Source organism: Cherax quadricarinatus, chromosome 46, assembly GCF_038502225.1.
Source record: "Cherax quadricarinatus isolate ZL_2023a chromosome 46, ASM3850222v1, whole genome shotgun sequence".
Taxonomy (NCBI): Eukaryota; Metazoa; Arthropoda; class Malacostraca; order Decapoda; family Parastacidae; genus Cherax; species Cherax quadricarinatus.
Genome location: NC_091337.1, coordinates 12,626,494 through 12,643,509, shown reverse-complemented (window position 1 = coordinate 12,643,509; position 17,016 = coordinate 12,626,494). Strand labels below are relative to the sequence as shown.

The window sequence follows — 17,016 nt, the reverse complement described above, 5'->3', positions numbered from 1 at the left end:
CATTCCCCCCACCCATACACATGACCTTCCTACTCCCGGGCCCTTTCCTGCAGCAGTCTTTACAGACCCTGCCATGCCTTTGGACCATTCTTCAGACCTCTCTTCCAACCCGGTACCTTCTCTCCCCTCTGGTACCATGGTTTTGACTGACCCTTTACACACTTCTGGCCTCCATGCAGCTTTGACTGTGATACCAGCTTCCCCACATACAGTGTGTTGATTTTCTGATTGTATATACAACTCAGGACGGTCTGCTTCTAACCTGTCATCGATGATCCTCCATTTTTCTCTCATGCTTCTAAGAAACATCCAACCAAGCAACTCCTCCCACTCTGTTTCAAAGGCCTTCTTGGACAAAATTCTTTATGCTTCAGCCAACTTCTACTACTGTCTTTCCAACCACAGCATCAAGGCACTTCTTTGCCATGTTGGGCAGAACATTTCCTTCCATGTTCTTAAGAGTGGCACATGCATTGTCACAGTACAGAATGCAGACCAGGCACATAATCTTTCACTTCTTGATATTGTTAACAATACGCCAGTTACAACTCACAACCTCATGATCTCTTACTGTCCCTACTTCTTCACCCTCCCAATCATGTGTTTAAATGTTTACTCTCCCCCTCCAATCTAAATTGACGCCACACATCCTGTCTGCAAAGTCTACATCTTCATTTACGTTCAAATCTCCATACTTTGCTGCATTACACTGCAGCCCGCATCTACTTGAACATGTGGTATACAGTCTGTTCTTTACATTTTTCTCCTCTGATTTCTTCCTTACCTCTTTCTCTTCTCTTATTAGATTTTAATGTTCTTCATTTCCTCTGGGGAGGGTTTCACTGTGACTCTTGTGGTTATCAGTTAAGAGACTCTTCTCACTTCTCTTCCCCTCCATGTTTTAAATACGGGTACTCCTACTCATTTCAACCCTCACATTCAAACTTTTTCTTGAATAAATCTCTCAATTTGCTGTTCCTCAACTGCACTTGACTATCTGGTCAGTGCTCCCTGATTTACATGACAGCAATCATTTTCCTATCTGTCTTACTCTTTATGCATATTTTCATCCTCTTTGTATCCCATGTTGGCAGATTGAATGGGTGAATTGGGCCATTTACTGGCATCAAACTGTTTTTAATAAAGAACCTTCTCCTTTGTCCTCAACTGCTGAGCTATTACAGCTATTTTTGTTCTCGGTTTTAAGTGCAGCCTAAAATACAATCCCTCAAACCTTAGGTAGGCACCCTTAGAAATGCATGCTTTGGTGGTCTTGTACTTGTGCTTGTATGGTGCATTTGAAATGTGCTGCATGGGGCTGATATTGTTATAACAGGACTACAGAGTGACTCCTCGATTTTAACCCATGATTAGTGGCCCACTGGGAAACATGGTCGATAGCATTCTGGAGAGGGGCTGCCACTAGGTAAGCAGTCAGTGCCTGCACAAGCAATAGCAAAGTCATCAACAAAGTGATGACCAAATATTAGATGGGAGAATACAGGCTAGATCATAACCAATAGAAAGAGAGTGGTGCTGAAGGTGTCCCTGAGAGACACCTTCAGCTTGGTTATAGTCAGGGAAAAGCAGATTATCAACCCAGACATGGAAATGTCTGTCAGACAAAAAGTTTTTAAGGAAAAGCAGCAGATTGCCCCAGAGGCCTAAGGAATGAGCTTGGGCTAAGATGTTATATCTCCAAGTAGTGTCATGTGCTTTTTCAAGATCAAAAAAGACTGCGATAACTGAGTGGTTACATTATGAACATGGGTATCTAACCGGGTTAAGGGGTCGATAGTGGAGCGGCCATTACGAAAGCCAAATTGATGAGTGGCAAGACTATTGTCTCTCTCTAAATACCACACCTAATGTCTATTTACTAGACATTCCTTAAGCTTGCAATCTTCACTGGCAAGAGCAATGGGGCATTAGTGGGAGGCACCACAACCCAGAGTACCTGGTTTAGGATTATTATTATTATAATCAAAAAGAAGCGCTAAGCCACAAGGGCTATACAGCGCTACCTGGTTTAGGAAAGGACAAAACTACGGTAGTTTTCCATGGAAGGGGAAGAAACTCTGTGACCGAACAAGATTAAAAAGACGTGACTATCTAAACTGTCGTATCTGGGCGCCTTCGCAAAGACAGTGATTATGTACGAGTGATGGTGAAAATGTTGACTGATAGTAAAAGTTTTTTTATTTCTTTTTGGGTTTTTCTTTCTTTTGGGTCACCCTGCCTCAGTGGGAGATGGCCGACGTGTTAAAAAAAAAAAATGGGACTAAGAGGGCTGATGGGCGTAAATGTTGTCCCCACTTGTTAAATTTTGATCCAGGGGATTATGAAAGGGGTAATTATCTGTTAATCTGTTCTCCCACCAATTTCATTGCTGAGGTGGTCTGCACCACCCAAAGGGCATAAGATTAGATTTTAATTTCACCGAGACCATCTTCAGTCGGAGATTGATAGAGTATACAGCTGCTTGAATTTCATGTTGATGTCTTAAAGGTTTGCTCATCCATTGTTGCTTGTTTTGAGAACCTTTTAAATTAACTACCAGATAAATGAATGGTCACTTTAAAATGTACATCATTATTATACAAAAAAATATGCATTAAATCTGAATGGATTATACAGTGCTGCGAGTAGAAATGTGCAAGGGTAGGGGATTAGTAGAGGTAAGGGTTAGTGTAGGGTGTAAAATTCATGTCAAAGTTGGTGCAATTTGTTAGTTTCCATCAAAAAAAGCAAGGAAAAAAGTCTGTTAAAGATGGGGCTTTTGGCAAGGTGGTCAGTTAGATCTAATGAGTATGTGAGGATGATGTAGGGAGTAAATTCTGCACACTTGCTGATAAATAGAGGATTCTATTAAGATATGGTGAGCTGATAATGTAATGTGGCAGTTCTTGCAGAACTGTGATAACGACTTGCTGAATGGAGTGAAGATTAACCCATGACAAGTCAGTCTTAATACTATCAGGCTGTAGGTATGAATCTTGCTCTGTTCAGTGAGGTGACAGGTATTTCTCCATGTGATATCAGTGTGTGCCAGTTGTGCATGTTGGATAGAAAACTTGTCGAGTTCTAACTCAGATTAACGAGCAAACTGATTCCTTCTATGTGAATGCTTTGGCATTTTGTATTATTCACGAGAAGTGATAGACCTATAGGGTTATATGTAGCCTAGGAAATGGGAGGCATTCAGGTTCGATCCAGTAATAGTAGTTAAGTCCCATTCCTTGGCCACAGGATCTATAAGATTTCCTTGTGGGAATTACTAATAACACGTCACTTGCAAATGCTAATAATTTAGGCTGACAGAGTAGCAACTAGTTACTGGGTATGAAGAAGAGGCTAAGTGTATTCTTGAGGTTCCCTGCAGCCCCACATAACACAATCCTCATTATTTCTATCATAATAGTAATACATGTACTGGCACAATATTACATCTGTATATCCTCCTGGTTTATGTGAAGTGCATTATATATTATATAGCACAAATATAAATAATGTTTTGGTGATTTTTTGAAGTTCCCATGGGCAAATTAAAGTCATTATCATGCTTTCTATGGCATCTATTGGTGATACAAATCCTGCCATAAGTTTTAATTTAATTTACACAGCAGTAAATGCTTAAAGTTCTTTATAATATAAAGTAAATATATACTTTTCATATAATTTAAAATAAAAATGGTGCCTATAGTATTATGCCTACAAATGCTGGTTTCTATGTTTACCAGTGGTATAGTAACAAAAACTGCTATGTTGCAATACTTTTTGATATTATTTTATAACATGGTAAATTTATGGGATAAATTTAGCTTTGTAATCAGACTGTACTGCTTAATATATTAATAATAATTAAGTTTTAGAAATATCTTGACAGTTATTTTAAGAGATACTATGCACTTTATACACGTAAACATAAAAATTTCTGTGGTAATGTTAACTCACTGCCTAAAAAAAAGGTAGATAATTTTTTTAAGTCTTAATGAACTCACACTAGGTGTGATATATGAGCATTATTATTATTATAATCAAAAAGAAGCGCTAAGCCACAAGGACTATACAGCGCTGCAGGGCAGGAAGGAAGCGAGGGCATCAGGTGGCAAAAGGGAGATGAATGAGTAATAGGTTACGGAAAACAGCGGGGCAGTGGATGGTGAAAGGGTAAAGGGCAGCAAGAGACTGAACTAGAAAGGGCTGAGGGGAGTGCGAAAAGTATCATCAGAGTTTGTGGAGTAAATCAGTCGTTGTCAAGAAGTCAATGAGAGAGTCAGGATTAAAGGAGGGTCCATCAGCAAGAAGGGAAGGTAAAGAGAGAGTAGTAGAACGAAGACGACGTTGGAGGTAAATTCTGCGTGCTCGTTGATAGAGAGGGCAGTCTAACAGAATGTGGCTAATCGATACTGGAACTTGACACTGCTCACAGAGAGGAGCAGGGTGCCTTTCCATGAGATACCCATGAGTAAGACGAGTGTGGCCAATGCGAAGGCGGGAGAGAGTGGTCTCCCAACCTCGGCACTGATGACAAGAAGACGGCCAGTAACCTATGCTCGGTTTAATAGAATGAAGTTTGTTACCGAGCAGAGTTGACCAACGTTGTTGCCAACGGGTGCGAAGGTGGGTAGCTATTGTAGCAAAATAGTCAAGAAATGGGACACCTCGATAGGAAATTGGTAGGTCATGTACTGCTGACCGCGCAGCAGTGTCTGCCTGTTCATTGCCCTGTATGTCGACATGACCAGGGACCCAACAAAAAACAATATCTTTATGTTTGGTAGAGATACGGCGTAGCCAAAGTTGGATACGGAGAACTAGGGGATGAGATGTATCAAATTTTCGTATAGCCTGTAGAGCACTAAGGGAGTCTGAGACTACTACAAATGATGACATAGGCATAGATGCGATACGAATAAGTGCTGCAAGAATGGCATACAGTTCAGCAGTAAAAATGCTAGCTGAAGATAGTAAATGTCCCCGCACGACGCTGTCCGGAAACACTGCTGCGAATCCGACGCCGTCTGAAGACTTAGAGCCATCTGTGTACACAGCAGTGGCATGAGAATGGGAATGGAAGTGATCAAGAAAAAGAGAGCGGGAAGCCACCGTAGGCAGTTGAGCTTTCGAGCAAGGGAGTGAGAAAGAACAGACCCGAACAGCTGGAACTTCCCAGGGGGGTAGGGAAAAGTGAGATGCTACATGAACATATAAAGGTGGTAACTGAAGGGAAGACAAGAGTGAATGTAGGCGAAGAGAAAAGGGACGGAGCAAACAGGGGCGGCGAACGAATAAAGAATGTCTACTAATATCGGTGACGATTCTATAAATGGAAGGATTGTGTAGATCGTGAGAGCGTACATAGTAGCGAAGGCAATGGGCATCACGGCGATCAGACAAGGATGGAACATTCGCTTCTGCATAGAGGCTCTCAACAGGGGAAGAGCGAAAAGCACCAAGGCACAAACGTAAACCTTGGTGATGGATAGAGTTAAGGCTAGAGAGAGTAGCAGGAGAGGCCGCGGAATAAATCTGGTCACCATAATCGAGTTTCGATAAAACGAGGGCTGAATGTAGGCGAAGCAGAGTTCGACGATCAGCTCCCCAGGAAAGATGAGCAAGGGTTTTAAGAAGGTTTAGCCGGCTGTGACAAATTGCCTTCAGAGAGGTTATGTGAGGTTTCCAGGACAACCGACGGTCAAAGAGAAGGCCTAGAAACCTGACTGTATCACGTTCGGGGATACGGGAGCCATAGAGGTACAAAGGATGATCGGAGATAACAGAGCGTCTAGTGAAAGTAATTTGGTGAGTTTTGGTACTTGAAAATTTAAACCCATGCGTGGTGGCCCAAGTGGAAACACGGTCGACCGCATGCTGGAGAGAAACTGCAATAAGATGACAGTCAGCGCCTGCACAAGCAATAGCGAAGTCATCAACATAGAGTGATGACCAAACATTGGGTGGAAGAACAGAGGCCAAATCATTTATAGCAAGGAGAAAAAGTGTTGTGCTTAGAACACATCCCTGAGGGACACCTTCAGCTTGGACGAAGTCCGGGGAAAGAACATTATTGACTCGAACACGGAAATGTCTGTCAGTTAAAAAGTTCTTAAGGAAGGATGGTAGATTGCCTCGGAGGCCTAAGGAATGGGCCTGGGCCAAAATATTATACCTCCAAGTTGTGTCATATGCCTTCTCAAGGTCAAAAAATATGGCAATAACTGAGTGATTATTCGCAAAGGCATTACGAACATACGTATCCAAGCGAAGTAAGGGGTCTATGGTAGAACGACCCTTACGAAAGCCATATTGACTAGCGGAGAGACTGTTGTGTGTCTCTAAATACCACATTAAACGTCGATTTACGAGACGTTCCATCACTTTGCAAACTGCACTAGTAAGAGCGATGGGGCGATAGTGGGAGGCATCATGTCCAGTAGTACCCGGTTTGCGGAAAGGAAGAACAATGGCAGATTTCCACAGCTGGGGAAGAACTCCTTGTGCCCAAATAAGATTGAAGAGGTGTAAGAGGACTACAAGGGCTGACCGATGTAAATGTTGTAACATACGAATATGAATGTCGTCAGGCCCAGCTGCCGATGATCGGCAAGCTGAGAGCGTTGCCTCCAGTTCTTGAAGTGTAAAAGGCACATTATACTGTTCTTCTCTGAGAGAAGAAAAGTCCAAGGGCACTAACTCTCTGGCAGACTTTGAGGAAAGAAACGAGGGGCATAGATGGAGCCCTCGGGAAATACGGACCAGATGTGTGCCAAGTTCAATGGCAACGTCGAGAGGGTTTGCTACATCAACACCAGCGACCCGTAGAACAGGAGCTGGGTCAGGAGAGTATTTACCACTCAATTTCCTCACTTTTTTCCAGACTGCACTCATAGAAGAAGCAGAGGTGATGGTGGAAACATAGTCTCGCCAACAAGTGCGTTTAGCTTCACGGATGACACGGCGAGCGATCGCACGCTTCTGCTTAAAATCAAGAAGTCTCTCAGCGGTTCTATTGTACCGGTACCTGCCCCATGCAGCACGCTTCAAACGTACTGCACGAGCACAAGCGGGAGACCACCAAGGCACGCACTTCTGAGAATGCCTGCCTGAGGTTTGGGGTATAGAATGAGAAGCTGCGGTATAAACTGACGTCGAGAAGATGTGTAGGAGCTCATCAATGGAGGATGAAGAAGGAACCTCACTAAAAGCAGTGAGGTGTGAGTAAAGATCCCAATTTGCCCGATCAAACTGCCAGCGAGGGCTACGGAAAGGTGGTGAATAGGAAGGAGAAGTAAGAATGATCGGAAAATGATCGCTATCATGTAAGTCTGGTAGAACAGACCAGGTGAAGTCTAGTGCAGTGGAGGAAGAGCAGACTGATAGATCGATGCAAGAGAGAGTATGAGTACGAGGATCAAAATGGGTGGGAGTACCCGTATTTAAAACATGGAGGGGGTGAGAGGCAAGAAAAGCCTCCAACTGAATGCCACGTGAGTCACAATGAGACCCCCCCCAGAGGAAATGGTGGGCATTAAAATCACCAAGTAACAGAAGTGGTGGTGGTAAGGATGAAACAAGAAAGGCAAAGTCTGGGATAGAAAATGCTCGAGAAGGAGAGAGATATAAAGAACATATTGTAAACCACTTATTCAAGTGGATACGGGCTGCAGTGTAATGCAGCGATGTATGGACAAATAGTTGACAGTACGGAATATCATTGCGTAGAAGAAGGGCACTTTCATTAAAGGTCCCATCTGAGAAAGGATCCGAAGAATACAATAAATTATAGCCTGAGATAGGTTGGAAAACAGCCGAGTTTAATTTTGGTTCTTGTAAGCAAGCACCAACAGGGGAAAACCTGGAAAGCAACATCTGAAGCTCACCCCGATTACCCCTGAGGCCGCGGATATTCCACTGTAAATAGGCCATGATTGGCGATGAAGAAAATATCAGGAATCTGTAGGTAAAGGCACCTACGGACTAGAGGGGTTAGAAAAGTCAACGTGTGGTGGCATTGGAAGATGTTCAAGTAGCGAAGGAACGGAGCGTTGCGAAGAATGGGGTTGTGAAGATGGAGGAGAGGGAAGAGAAGGAACAGGAAGTGAATCAGTGTCCATTGAAGGTTTAGTCTCTGCAATATATTCTGAAATGGCTTCAAGTGTTTCTGAATTCAAAGATGTATGGGAGACCATATTGGAGATAGGAGGAGGAGGATGAGTAAAGATTGGGACAGTAATGGACTGTACCAAAGTAGAGGGGGAGGGAAAAGTGTAAGGGACTGGAGATGAAGTGTGGGGGGGGACAGAAGAGGCAGAAACCTGGGAGGTGACAAAAGAGGGAGAAACTTGGGAGGGGACGGGGGTGGAAGGCATAGTACGAGGAGGAGGGTGAATCTCCACACTTGTAATAGAGCCAGAGAGAGGGGAAGAACTAGGTACAGAGACTGGAAAGGTAAAGTGTGGAGGCGGAAGAAGGGAAGGAAGGGGCAAAGAAGATTTGAGCAATGTGGATTTTTTGGACTTCTGAGTAGAGGGGCGATTGGTATTAGGTGTCGTACGAGGTCTTGTCGATACTGGGGCTTGTGAGGAAGGACGCGAAGATGTGAGAACAGACTGAGTTGTAGTCGGGACGTCAGAGCCAAGGACAGCAAAAGGATTAGATGCCGTAGTGGCTATGGGAGGGGTAACAACAGAGGAGGCTGCAGAAGATGGGACCCCAGAAGTGGGGGGACGTTTGGAAACACGAGAATAAGAAACACGGGGTAGTCTCCCTTGGAGGCGGAGATGAGTAACTGCCATAGCATAAGGGAGACCTTCTGCCTCTTTGAGGCAACGGATTTCACGTTCATTTAAGTAGACCTGGCAACGGCGGGAGTACGAAGGGTGAGCTTCATTACAATTAAGGCAAGATGGAGGTTGACTGCAAGATGTATTAGAATGGTTGTCGGCACCACAGACTGGGCATTCGGCCATAGATCTGCAATATTTCGCTGGGTGACCAAAACGCCAGCAATTTCTACATTGTTGCGGTGTAGGTATCACCTTTCGAACTTGTAACCGATGTCCCGCGACATATACAGAGGACGGGAGTTCTCGGCTGTCAAAAGTTAAACGAGCCACATTGCAAGGGTAACGTCTCCGCCCCCGGGCAGGAAGGACATAAGTGTCTACTTTGAGGATTGGGAGATCCTGGAGTTCCAGCTGTTCAAAAATGTCATTGCCACATGACTGGAAATTCTGTTGGACTATGGTATGGGGCAGAATGACAGTACCACTACAAGAATTGAGAGAAAGATGTTTTTCAATAGTGATAGGAGTAGTATCGATATTCGAAAGGAGAGAAAGATCATGAGCTTGGGTAGCATTCTGGACAGTGACGATGCGCGTACCGCTCTTGAGAGCGTGAAATGAAATATCTCTGCCAACATGACGCAGGAGCGCTTTGGCAATACTATGGTCAGAAAGGTAGGCAGAAGAAGAAGTTGGTCTTAAAGTAAAGAATTTAGTCCATTGTGTGGTCCGAAACTGAGCGTGGAGAGGGAGTGCTTGACGTGTCGGTCGTTTCCGAGTAGAATGGGAAGGTAACGACGGAGCATCATCAGGAGATTGACGTTGGCGTTTAGGAGTAGGACCGGAGTTGGTCCGGCATGAAATGGGTGGGCGATTCGAAAATTGCCGTACCGTAGAGGGAGAAGCCGGAAGCATAGTCAAAGGAGAGCGGAGTTCAGACAAATCGAAGGAGTCAGTCGAAGCCCCGGTACCTGAAGCGGGTGAGGAAACAGCACCAGCAAGAGGTACAGGGGCATCAGGAGTGTCCGAAGAGTGGTCTAAACACAAGGCAGGGTCAGAATGGGGTGCGGTATCAAGAAGGGGCCCGGGGGTAGTGGTTTCATGGACTAGGGCTGCCATGGTTAGGTTACTCCTTTGCTTTTTGTTTTTAAGAAAAAAAAAGAAAGAAGAAAAGAAAATAAAAACAAAAAAAAGAATAAAAAAAGGGGGGAGCGGGGAGGAATAGTTCCCAGGAGGAATGAAAGGGCCGGAAATCTCCCTCCGCGCCCAAGAGGACTCGACACCGCTAGTAGCGCAGATGCAGCATGGAACCCGTGCCATACCCTACCCTTCATGCCAGTAAACCAGCAATCCGGGATAGCAACCTCACATCTGCCGAGCTACCTCGGTGGACAAAAGAGAGGGCGGCCGGATATCCGCCACAAAGCATACCTCCTTCAGCCACCACCCCCGGAATCCGAAAGGTGGCTTCCAGAGATACACCCGTCGCCCAAAAGACACCCAAAGCTACTCCGGGATACCGGAGAGGGATCGGGACATCCCTAGGCAATCCAGATTCCACGGCAAACTACGCCACCGCCAAGAAACCTCAACGGAATGGGATCGACCCCGGTGTCCTTTCCCCTACCTAGGAACTAGCGCGCCTGTGGAAGAAATCACGAAGGCTAAAAAGAGGAAGGGCAAAAGGGAGGGGTGAGGAGGAGGAGGAGGAATGGAAAAAAGGGGAGGATGGGGAGGATGGGATAGGGGAGGGGAGAATGGGGGGTAATTAGGTTCGGTCTGAGGAAGAAGACCGACAGGGCTAATTCCTCAGACCAAGAGCCTCTTCACCACGCCAAGGAGCCCCCCTTGAAGAGGGATATATGAGCAGGTTATGCTCTTGCTAATCACCTGATTTATCACACTGACTCCAATCTTTGATCTACTGTGTAGGGAAATGCTGTGATGCATTAGTATTTTCAGATCAAAGCAGTGGCTCAGATTGCTTGAAACAAAGGCAGGTTCTTTTGGTATATCCCACAATGTCTTGGAGCTAGCTCAAATAATATTTTTGTTAGGTAAACATTAAACATGTTTTGTAATTTTAATGTATTTTTTGCGATCATTTGTGAGGCTTAGCATTGTTAATATCAGATCTTTCTTGCAAATAAATAAGTGTAACTTTAGTGTACAATATTAAAAGAAATTTGCATTTATTCTACAATGATCCAATTCCCACTGCAGCACTACCAATGGAAGCTGCCTTAGAGCAAGGCTGATAGTAGTCCCTTTTTCCTCTCTCTCTCTCTCTCTAGGAGGTGGATTTCACAAAGCAGAAATCATTCTACTACTAAACATTAAGAAGCAATAAGAACTAATAACATAATAGGTATAGTAGACTGATGTCAAATTTATGACAGTTTACCAAGAAAAAAAGGAGCAATAATAAAATGATTACATGCAAAGATCATGAATAACTAAGTCAATAATTTACAAGAAAAAATTTTATCTCAAAATATTTACTGGTGAACTACAAAGCATTGTTACTGTAATTTTTTAAAACAATATTGTTTACTAGCATTGTAAGAAGGAAGATTTTTTTTTTTGTTGCACTATTTTTAAATATATAACATACAGTATATGAAGGCTTTACTCAATGATTTAAGCTGTACTGGAGTGGAAATATAAAACAGTAAGCCAACTGGTTTTATATATACTGTATTGCATATACTTTTCTACATTATATTGTATATCATTGTGCAAGGCTACTTTGTACCACTGGCTGCATATGAAAGGATTTCAAAATTATACTAAGCATATGAAAATTCATATACAGATGATATAATTTAATGCACTGTATGTTTCAGTATAGCAGATTGCATTGTGACAAAAATATGTGATATCCTATTCCTGAATATATCTCGTGTGAAAATGCTGTACCAAATTATCAAAGCTGTGTATCATACAGTGCAATTAAAATATCACATAACCATGTGGAAATTAGGTGTGGAATTAGTAAAAGTATTAGTCAGAGGGCTGAAGAGGGGTTGTTGAGGTGGTTTGGTCATTTAGAGAGAATGGAAGAAGGTAGAATGACTTGGACAGCATATAAATCTGTAGGGAAAGGAAGGTGGGGTAGGGGTCGTCCTCGAAAAGTCTGGAGGGAGGGGGGCAAAGGAGGTTTTCTGGGCGAGGGGCTTGGACTTCCAGCAAGTGTGTCTGAGCATGTTAGATAGGAGTGAATGGAGATGAGTGGTTTTTGGGAACTAACAAGCTGTTGGGGTGTGAGCAGGGTAATATTTTGTGCAGGGATTCAGGGAAACCGGTTAGCCGAACCCGAGTCCTGGAAGTGGGAAGTACAATGCCTGCACTTTAAAGGAGGGGTTTGGGATATTGGCAGTTTGGAGGGACATCTAAATTGTTATATCTGAGAGCCTCTGCAAAGACAGTGATTATGTATGAGTGATGGTGAAAGTGTTGAATGATGAAAGTTTTTCTTTCTTTTGAGATTTTTTTCTTTCTTGTTGGGTTACCCTGCCTCAGTTGGAAATGGCCGACATGTTAAAGAAAATAAAAATAACCATTTTCTGTTATATATTGTACAAGAACAAAATTATGAGGAATAAAATTATATGGGGAGGTAGTAGGTTGTAGACAGCAACTGCCCAGTGAGGTACTACCGTCCTGCCAAGTGAGTGTGAAATGGAAACCTGTAATTGTTTTACATGATGGTAGGACTGCTGGTGTCTTTTTTCTCTCTCATAAAGATGTAAGATTTTGGTGGGATATAGCCGGTTTGTTGAAAGAAGAAGAAACATGCAAGGTTTCAGGTACATCTTGCTACTTCTACTTACACTTAGGTCACACTACACATGCATGTACAAGCATATATATACACACACCCCTCTGGGTTTTCTTCTGTTTTCTTACTAGTCCTTGTTCTTGTTTATTTCTGCTTATCCCCATGGGGAAGTGGAACAGAATTCTTCCTCCATAAGCCATGCGTGTCGTCAGAGGCAACTAAAATGCCGGGAGCAAGGGGCTAGTAACCCTTCTCCTGTATACATTACTAAAATTAAAGAGAGACTTTTGTTTTTCTTTTTAGGTCACCCTACCTCAGTGGGATATGGCCATTTTGTTGGAAACAAAAATATATGGCTTTATAGATTTCAAGCATAAAAAATATCTGTAGTATAAAGAAACGACACACTTTCTTCAACTTCTACAAACATAATGCTGATGAACATTAAGTGCTATACTAGTGATTTTACTTATATTTGTCATGACAAAATTTAATATATTGAATTAAAATGCTATAAACAAAATGCATATGCTGTATCTGGTTAAGACAAAAGTGCAAATCTCAAGGCCTTTTTATATAACAATAACATATTTTAATCTGTTACCACCATATAATCAGCATAATTTTCTTTCAAATGCAGCCATTTCTTCCTCGTTGAAAAATTAATAATACCACTGTATATTATGCAAATTCAGCTTCTAGCTTCACAATTTTTAAGCCTCTTAAATCTTATTTTTTACTAAACTTGTTGAACACTCGCCCTCAACTAATAGTACACATTTAAATGTAACCCACAGGATTTTGGTTAATATAAATTTGTTATAAAATTTCTTGTAGCATTAAAAATATTATTACATACAGTAATTAAAAAGTGGCAAGGGAAGTGTCAATTAATTTAGCATTAATAAATTCCATGTAATGCTAATTAAATTTTTTTTTTAAATTAATTGTATTGCTAATACATTATACTGTTTAAGAGGTCTACACACAGTGAAAAAGAAAAAAACACCTTGTTACATAGCATTTTTTTTATGAATTTACAACCATAACATACTAAACTTTGACAGTGACTACAAGTTATCCAATACATTTCCTGACGAGACTAAAGTGTTTACAACAATCTATTTATTTGTTTCTATTACTGTTAGAAGCATTCAGCCAACTGGGGACAGTATGGTTTGTCACAGGCTGTGCTACATCGCTCTCTAGCTTCTAATGCATTGAAGAGAAGTGGCTTCTTGCAGAAAGTGCATTCCTGAAAAATCAAAAGTAGTTAGACGTTAAGTACAAAAAAGTTACCATTTAACATCATGTTATTATATCTAAAAGTAAAACCTTTTAGTACACAATTTACAGCTGGTACTGTGTGTAGACAAACTGTAAACTGAACCTGAGTGTGGAGGTGGGATGTACAGTTCCTGCACACTGAAAGATGGGGAGGGACTGTTGCAGTTTGGAGGATCATTTAAACTGTGATGTACACCCATCTTTTTTTTGGGGGGGGAAACTCTTGAATGAATGATGTGCTAATATTTTTTTAGTCCCCCTACCTTGGTGGGACACAGCTGGTGTAATTAAAAAAAAAATGGTTTTATTTTTTGTGACAAGTTATGCTGGTAAAGTATCTTTCCCTCAGTATATGTAGAAATGATCATTCCTTTGATATGTATTCACCTATATGTGGTTGCAAGGGTCAAGTCACAGCTCCTAAATGCTGGTTTGGCTGTCTCGAGAGTTACTATTGTACTGTAAGTGTATTAAAAAAATTTATATTTCATGAAACAACAAAAGGTTTATCATTAGTGTATTTATAAACCTTCTTTCAACAAATCGGCCATATCCCACCAAGGCAGGGTGACCCAAAAACAAAAACAAATGTTTCTTTAAATTTAGTAACATGCAGGAGAAGGGGTTACATCATGCATGGCTTAAGGAGGAAGAATTCTGTTCCACTTTCCAATGGAGATAAGCAGAAATAAACTAGAACAATAACTAGTAAGAAAAGGCATATGATAGAGTGGATAGGGGAGCAATGTGGCAGATGTTGCAAGTAGTATATGGAATAGGTGGTAAGTTACTAAATGCTGTAAAGAGTTTTTATGAGGATAGTGAGGCTCAGGTTAGGGTGTGTAGAAGAGATAGAGACTACTTCCCAGTAAAAGTAGGTCTCAGATAGGGATGTGTAATGTCATCATGGTTGTTTAATATATTTATAGATGGGGTTGTAAAAGAAGTAAATGCTAAGGTGTTCGGGAGAGGGGTGGGATTAAATTATGTGGAATTAAATACAAAATGGGAAGTGACACAGTTACTATTTGCTGATGATACTGTGCTTATGGGAGATTCTAAAGAAAAATTGCAAAGGTTAGTGGACGAATTTGGGAGTGTGTGTAAAGGTAGAAAGTTGAAAGTGAACATAGAAAAGAGTAAGGTGATGAGGGTATCAAATGATTTAGATAAAGAAAAATTGGGGAGGAGTATGCAAGTGAATGTTTTCAGATATTTGGGAATTGAAGTATCAGTGGATGGATTTATGAAGGATGAGGTTAATCATAGAATTGATGAAGGAAAAAAGGTGAGTGGTGCATTGAGGTATATGTGGAGGCACAAAATGTTATCTACGGAGGCAAAGTGGCTTAGCGCTTCTTTTTGATTATAATAATAATATGGAGGCAAAGAAGGAAATGTATGAAAGTATAGTAGTACCAACACTCTTATATGGGTGTGAAGCTTGGGTTGTAAATGCTGCAGCGAAGAGGCAGTTGGAGGCAGTGGAGATGTCCTGTCTAAGGGCAATGTGTGGTGTAAATATTATGCAGAACAAGAACTAGAGAGAAAATAGAAGAAAACCCAGAGGGGTGTGTATATATATGCTTGTACATGTATGTGTAGTGTGACCTAAGTGTAAGTAGAAGTAGCAAGATGTACCTGAAATCTTGCATGTTTATGAGACAGAAAAAAAAAATGCCAGCAATCCTACCATCATGTAAAACAATTACAGGTTTCTGTTTCACACTCACTTTGCAGAACGGGAGTACCTCCCTGTGCAATTGCTGTCTACCAACTTACTACCTATAATTTTTTTTTTTTTTTCAACAAGTCGGCCATCTCCCACCGAGGCAGGGTGACCCAAAAAAGAAAGAAAATCCCCAAAAAGAAAATACTTTCATCATCATTCAACACTTTCACCACACTCACACATTATCACTGTTTTTGCAGAGGTGCTCAGAATACAACAGTTTAGAAGCATACACATATAAAGATACACAACATATCCCTCCAAACTGCCAATATCCCAAACCCCTCCTTTAAAGTGCAGGCATTGTACTTCCCATTTCCAGGACTCAAGTCCGACTATATGAAAATAACCGGTTTCCCTGATTTTTTTTTTTTTTTCAACAAGTCGGCCGTCTCCCACTAAATATTACCCTGCTCACACTCCAACAGATCGTCAGGTCCCAAGTACCATTCGTCTCCATTCACTCCTATCTAACACGCTCATGCACGCTTGCTGGAAGTCCAAGCCCCTTGCCCACAAAACCTCCTTTACCCCCTCTCTCCAACCCTTTCGAGAATGACCCCTACCCCGCCTTCCTTCTCCTATAGATTTATATGCTTTCCATGTCATTCTACTTTGATCCATTCTCTCTAAATGACCAAACCACCTCAACAACCCCTCTTCTGCCCTCTGACTAATACTTTCATTAACTCCACACCTTTTCCTAATTTCCACACTCCGAATTTTCTGCATAATATTTACACCACACATTACCCTTAAACAGGACATCTCCACTGCCTCCAACCATCTCCTCGCTGCTGCATTTACCACCCAAGCTTCACACCTATATAAGAGTGTTGGTACTACTATACTTTCATACATTCCCTTCTTTGCCTCCATAGATAACGTTTTTTGACTCCACATATACCTCAACGCACCACTCACCTTTTTTCCCTCATCAATTCTATGATTAACCTCATCCTTCATAAATCCATCCGCCGACACGTCAACTCCCAAGTATCTGAAAACATTCACTTCTTTCATACTCCTCCTCCCCAATTTGATATCCAATTTTTCTTTATCTAAATCATTTGATACCCTCATCACCTTACTCTTTTCTATGTTCACTTTCAACTTTCTATCTTTACACACATTCCCAAACTCATCCACTAACCTTTGCAATTTTTCTTTAGAATCTCCCATAAGCACAGTATCATCAGCAAAAAGTAACTGTGTCAATTCCCATTTTGAATTTGATTCCCCAAAATTTAATCCCACCCCTCTCCCGAACACTCTAGCATTTACTTCCTTTACAACCCCATCTATAAATATATTAAACAACCATGGTGACATTACACATCCCTGTCTAAGACCTACTTTTACCGGGAAGTAGTCTCCCTCTCTTCTACACACCCTAACCTGAGCCTCACTATCCTCATAAAAACTCT

The 17,016-nt window shown here is 41.8% G+C and overlaps 1 protein-coding gene across 8 annotated transcripts in view; it reads right to left on the bottom strand.

Annotated features, from left to right (window-relative positions):
- Positions 1-10,853: 10,853 nt before the first annotated feature.
- Positions 10,854-17,016, bottom strand: part of Alas (5-aminolevulinate synthase) — a 136,585-nt gene continuing 130,422 nt past the window's right edge. For all 8 annotated transcript variants that reach the window (XM_070094548.1, XM_053788064.2, XM_053788065.2 and 5 more), the window contains one exon: positions 10,854-13,825. In XM_070094548.1, coding sequence (XP_069950649.1) covers positions 13,715-13,825 — 111 coding nt within the window. In that variant the 3' untranslated portion in view covers positions 10,854-13,714. The remainder of the gene's footprint in view (positions 13,826-17,016) is intronic.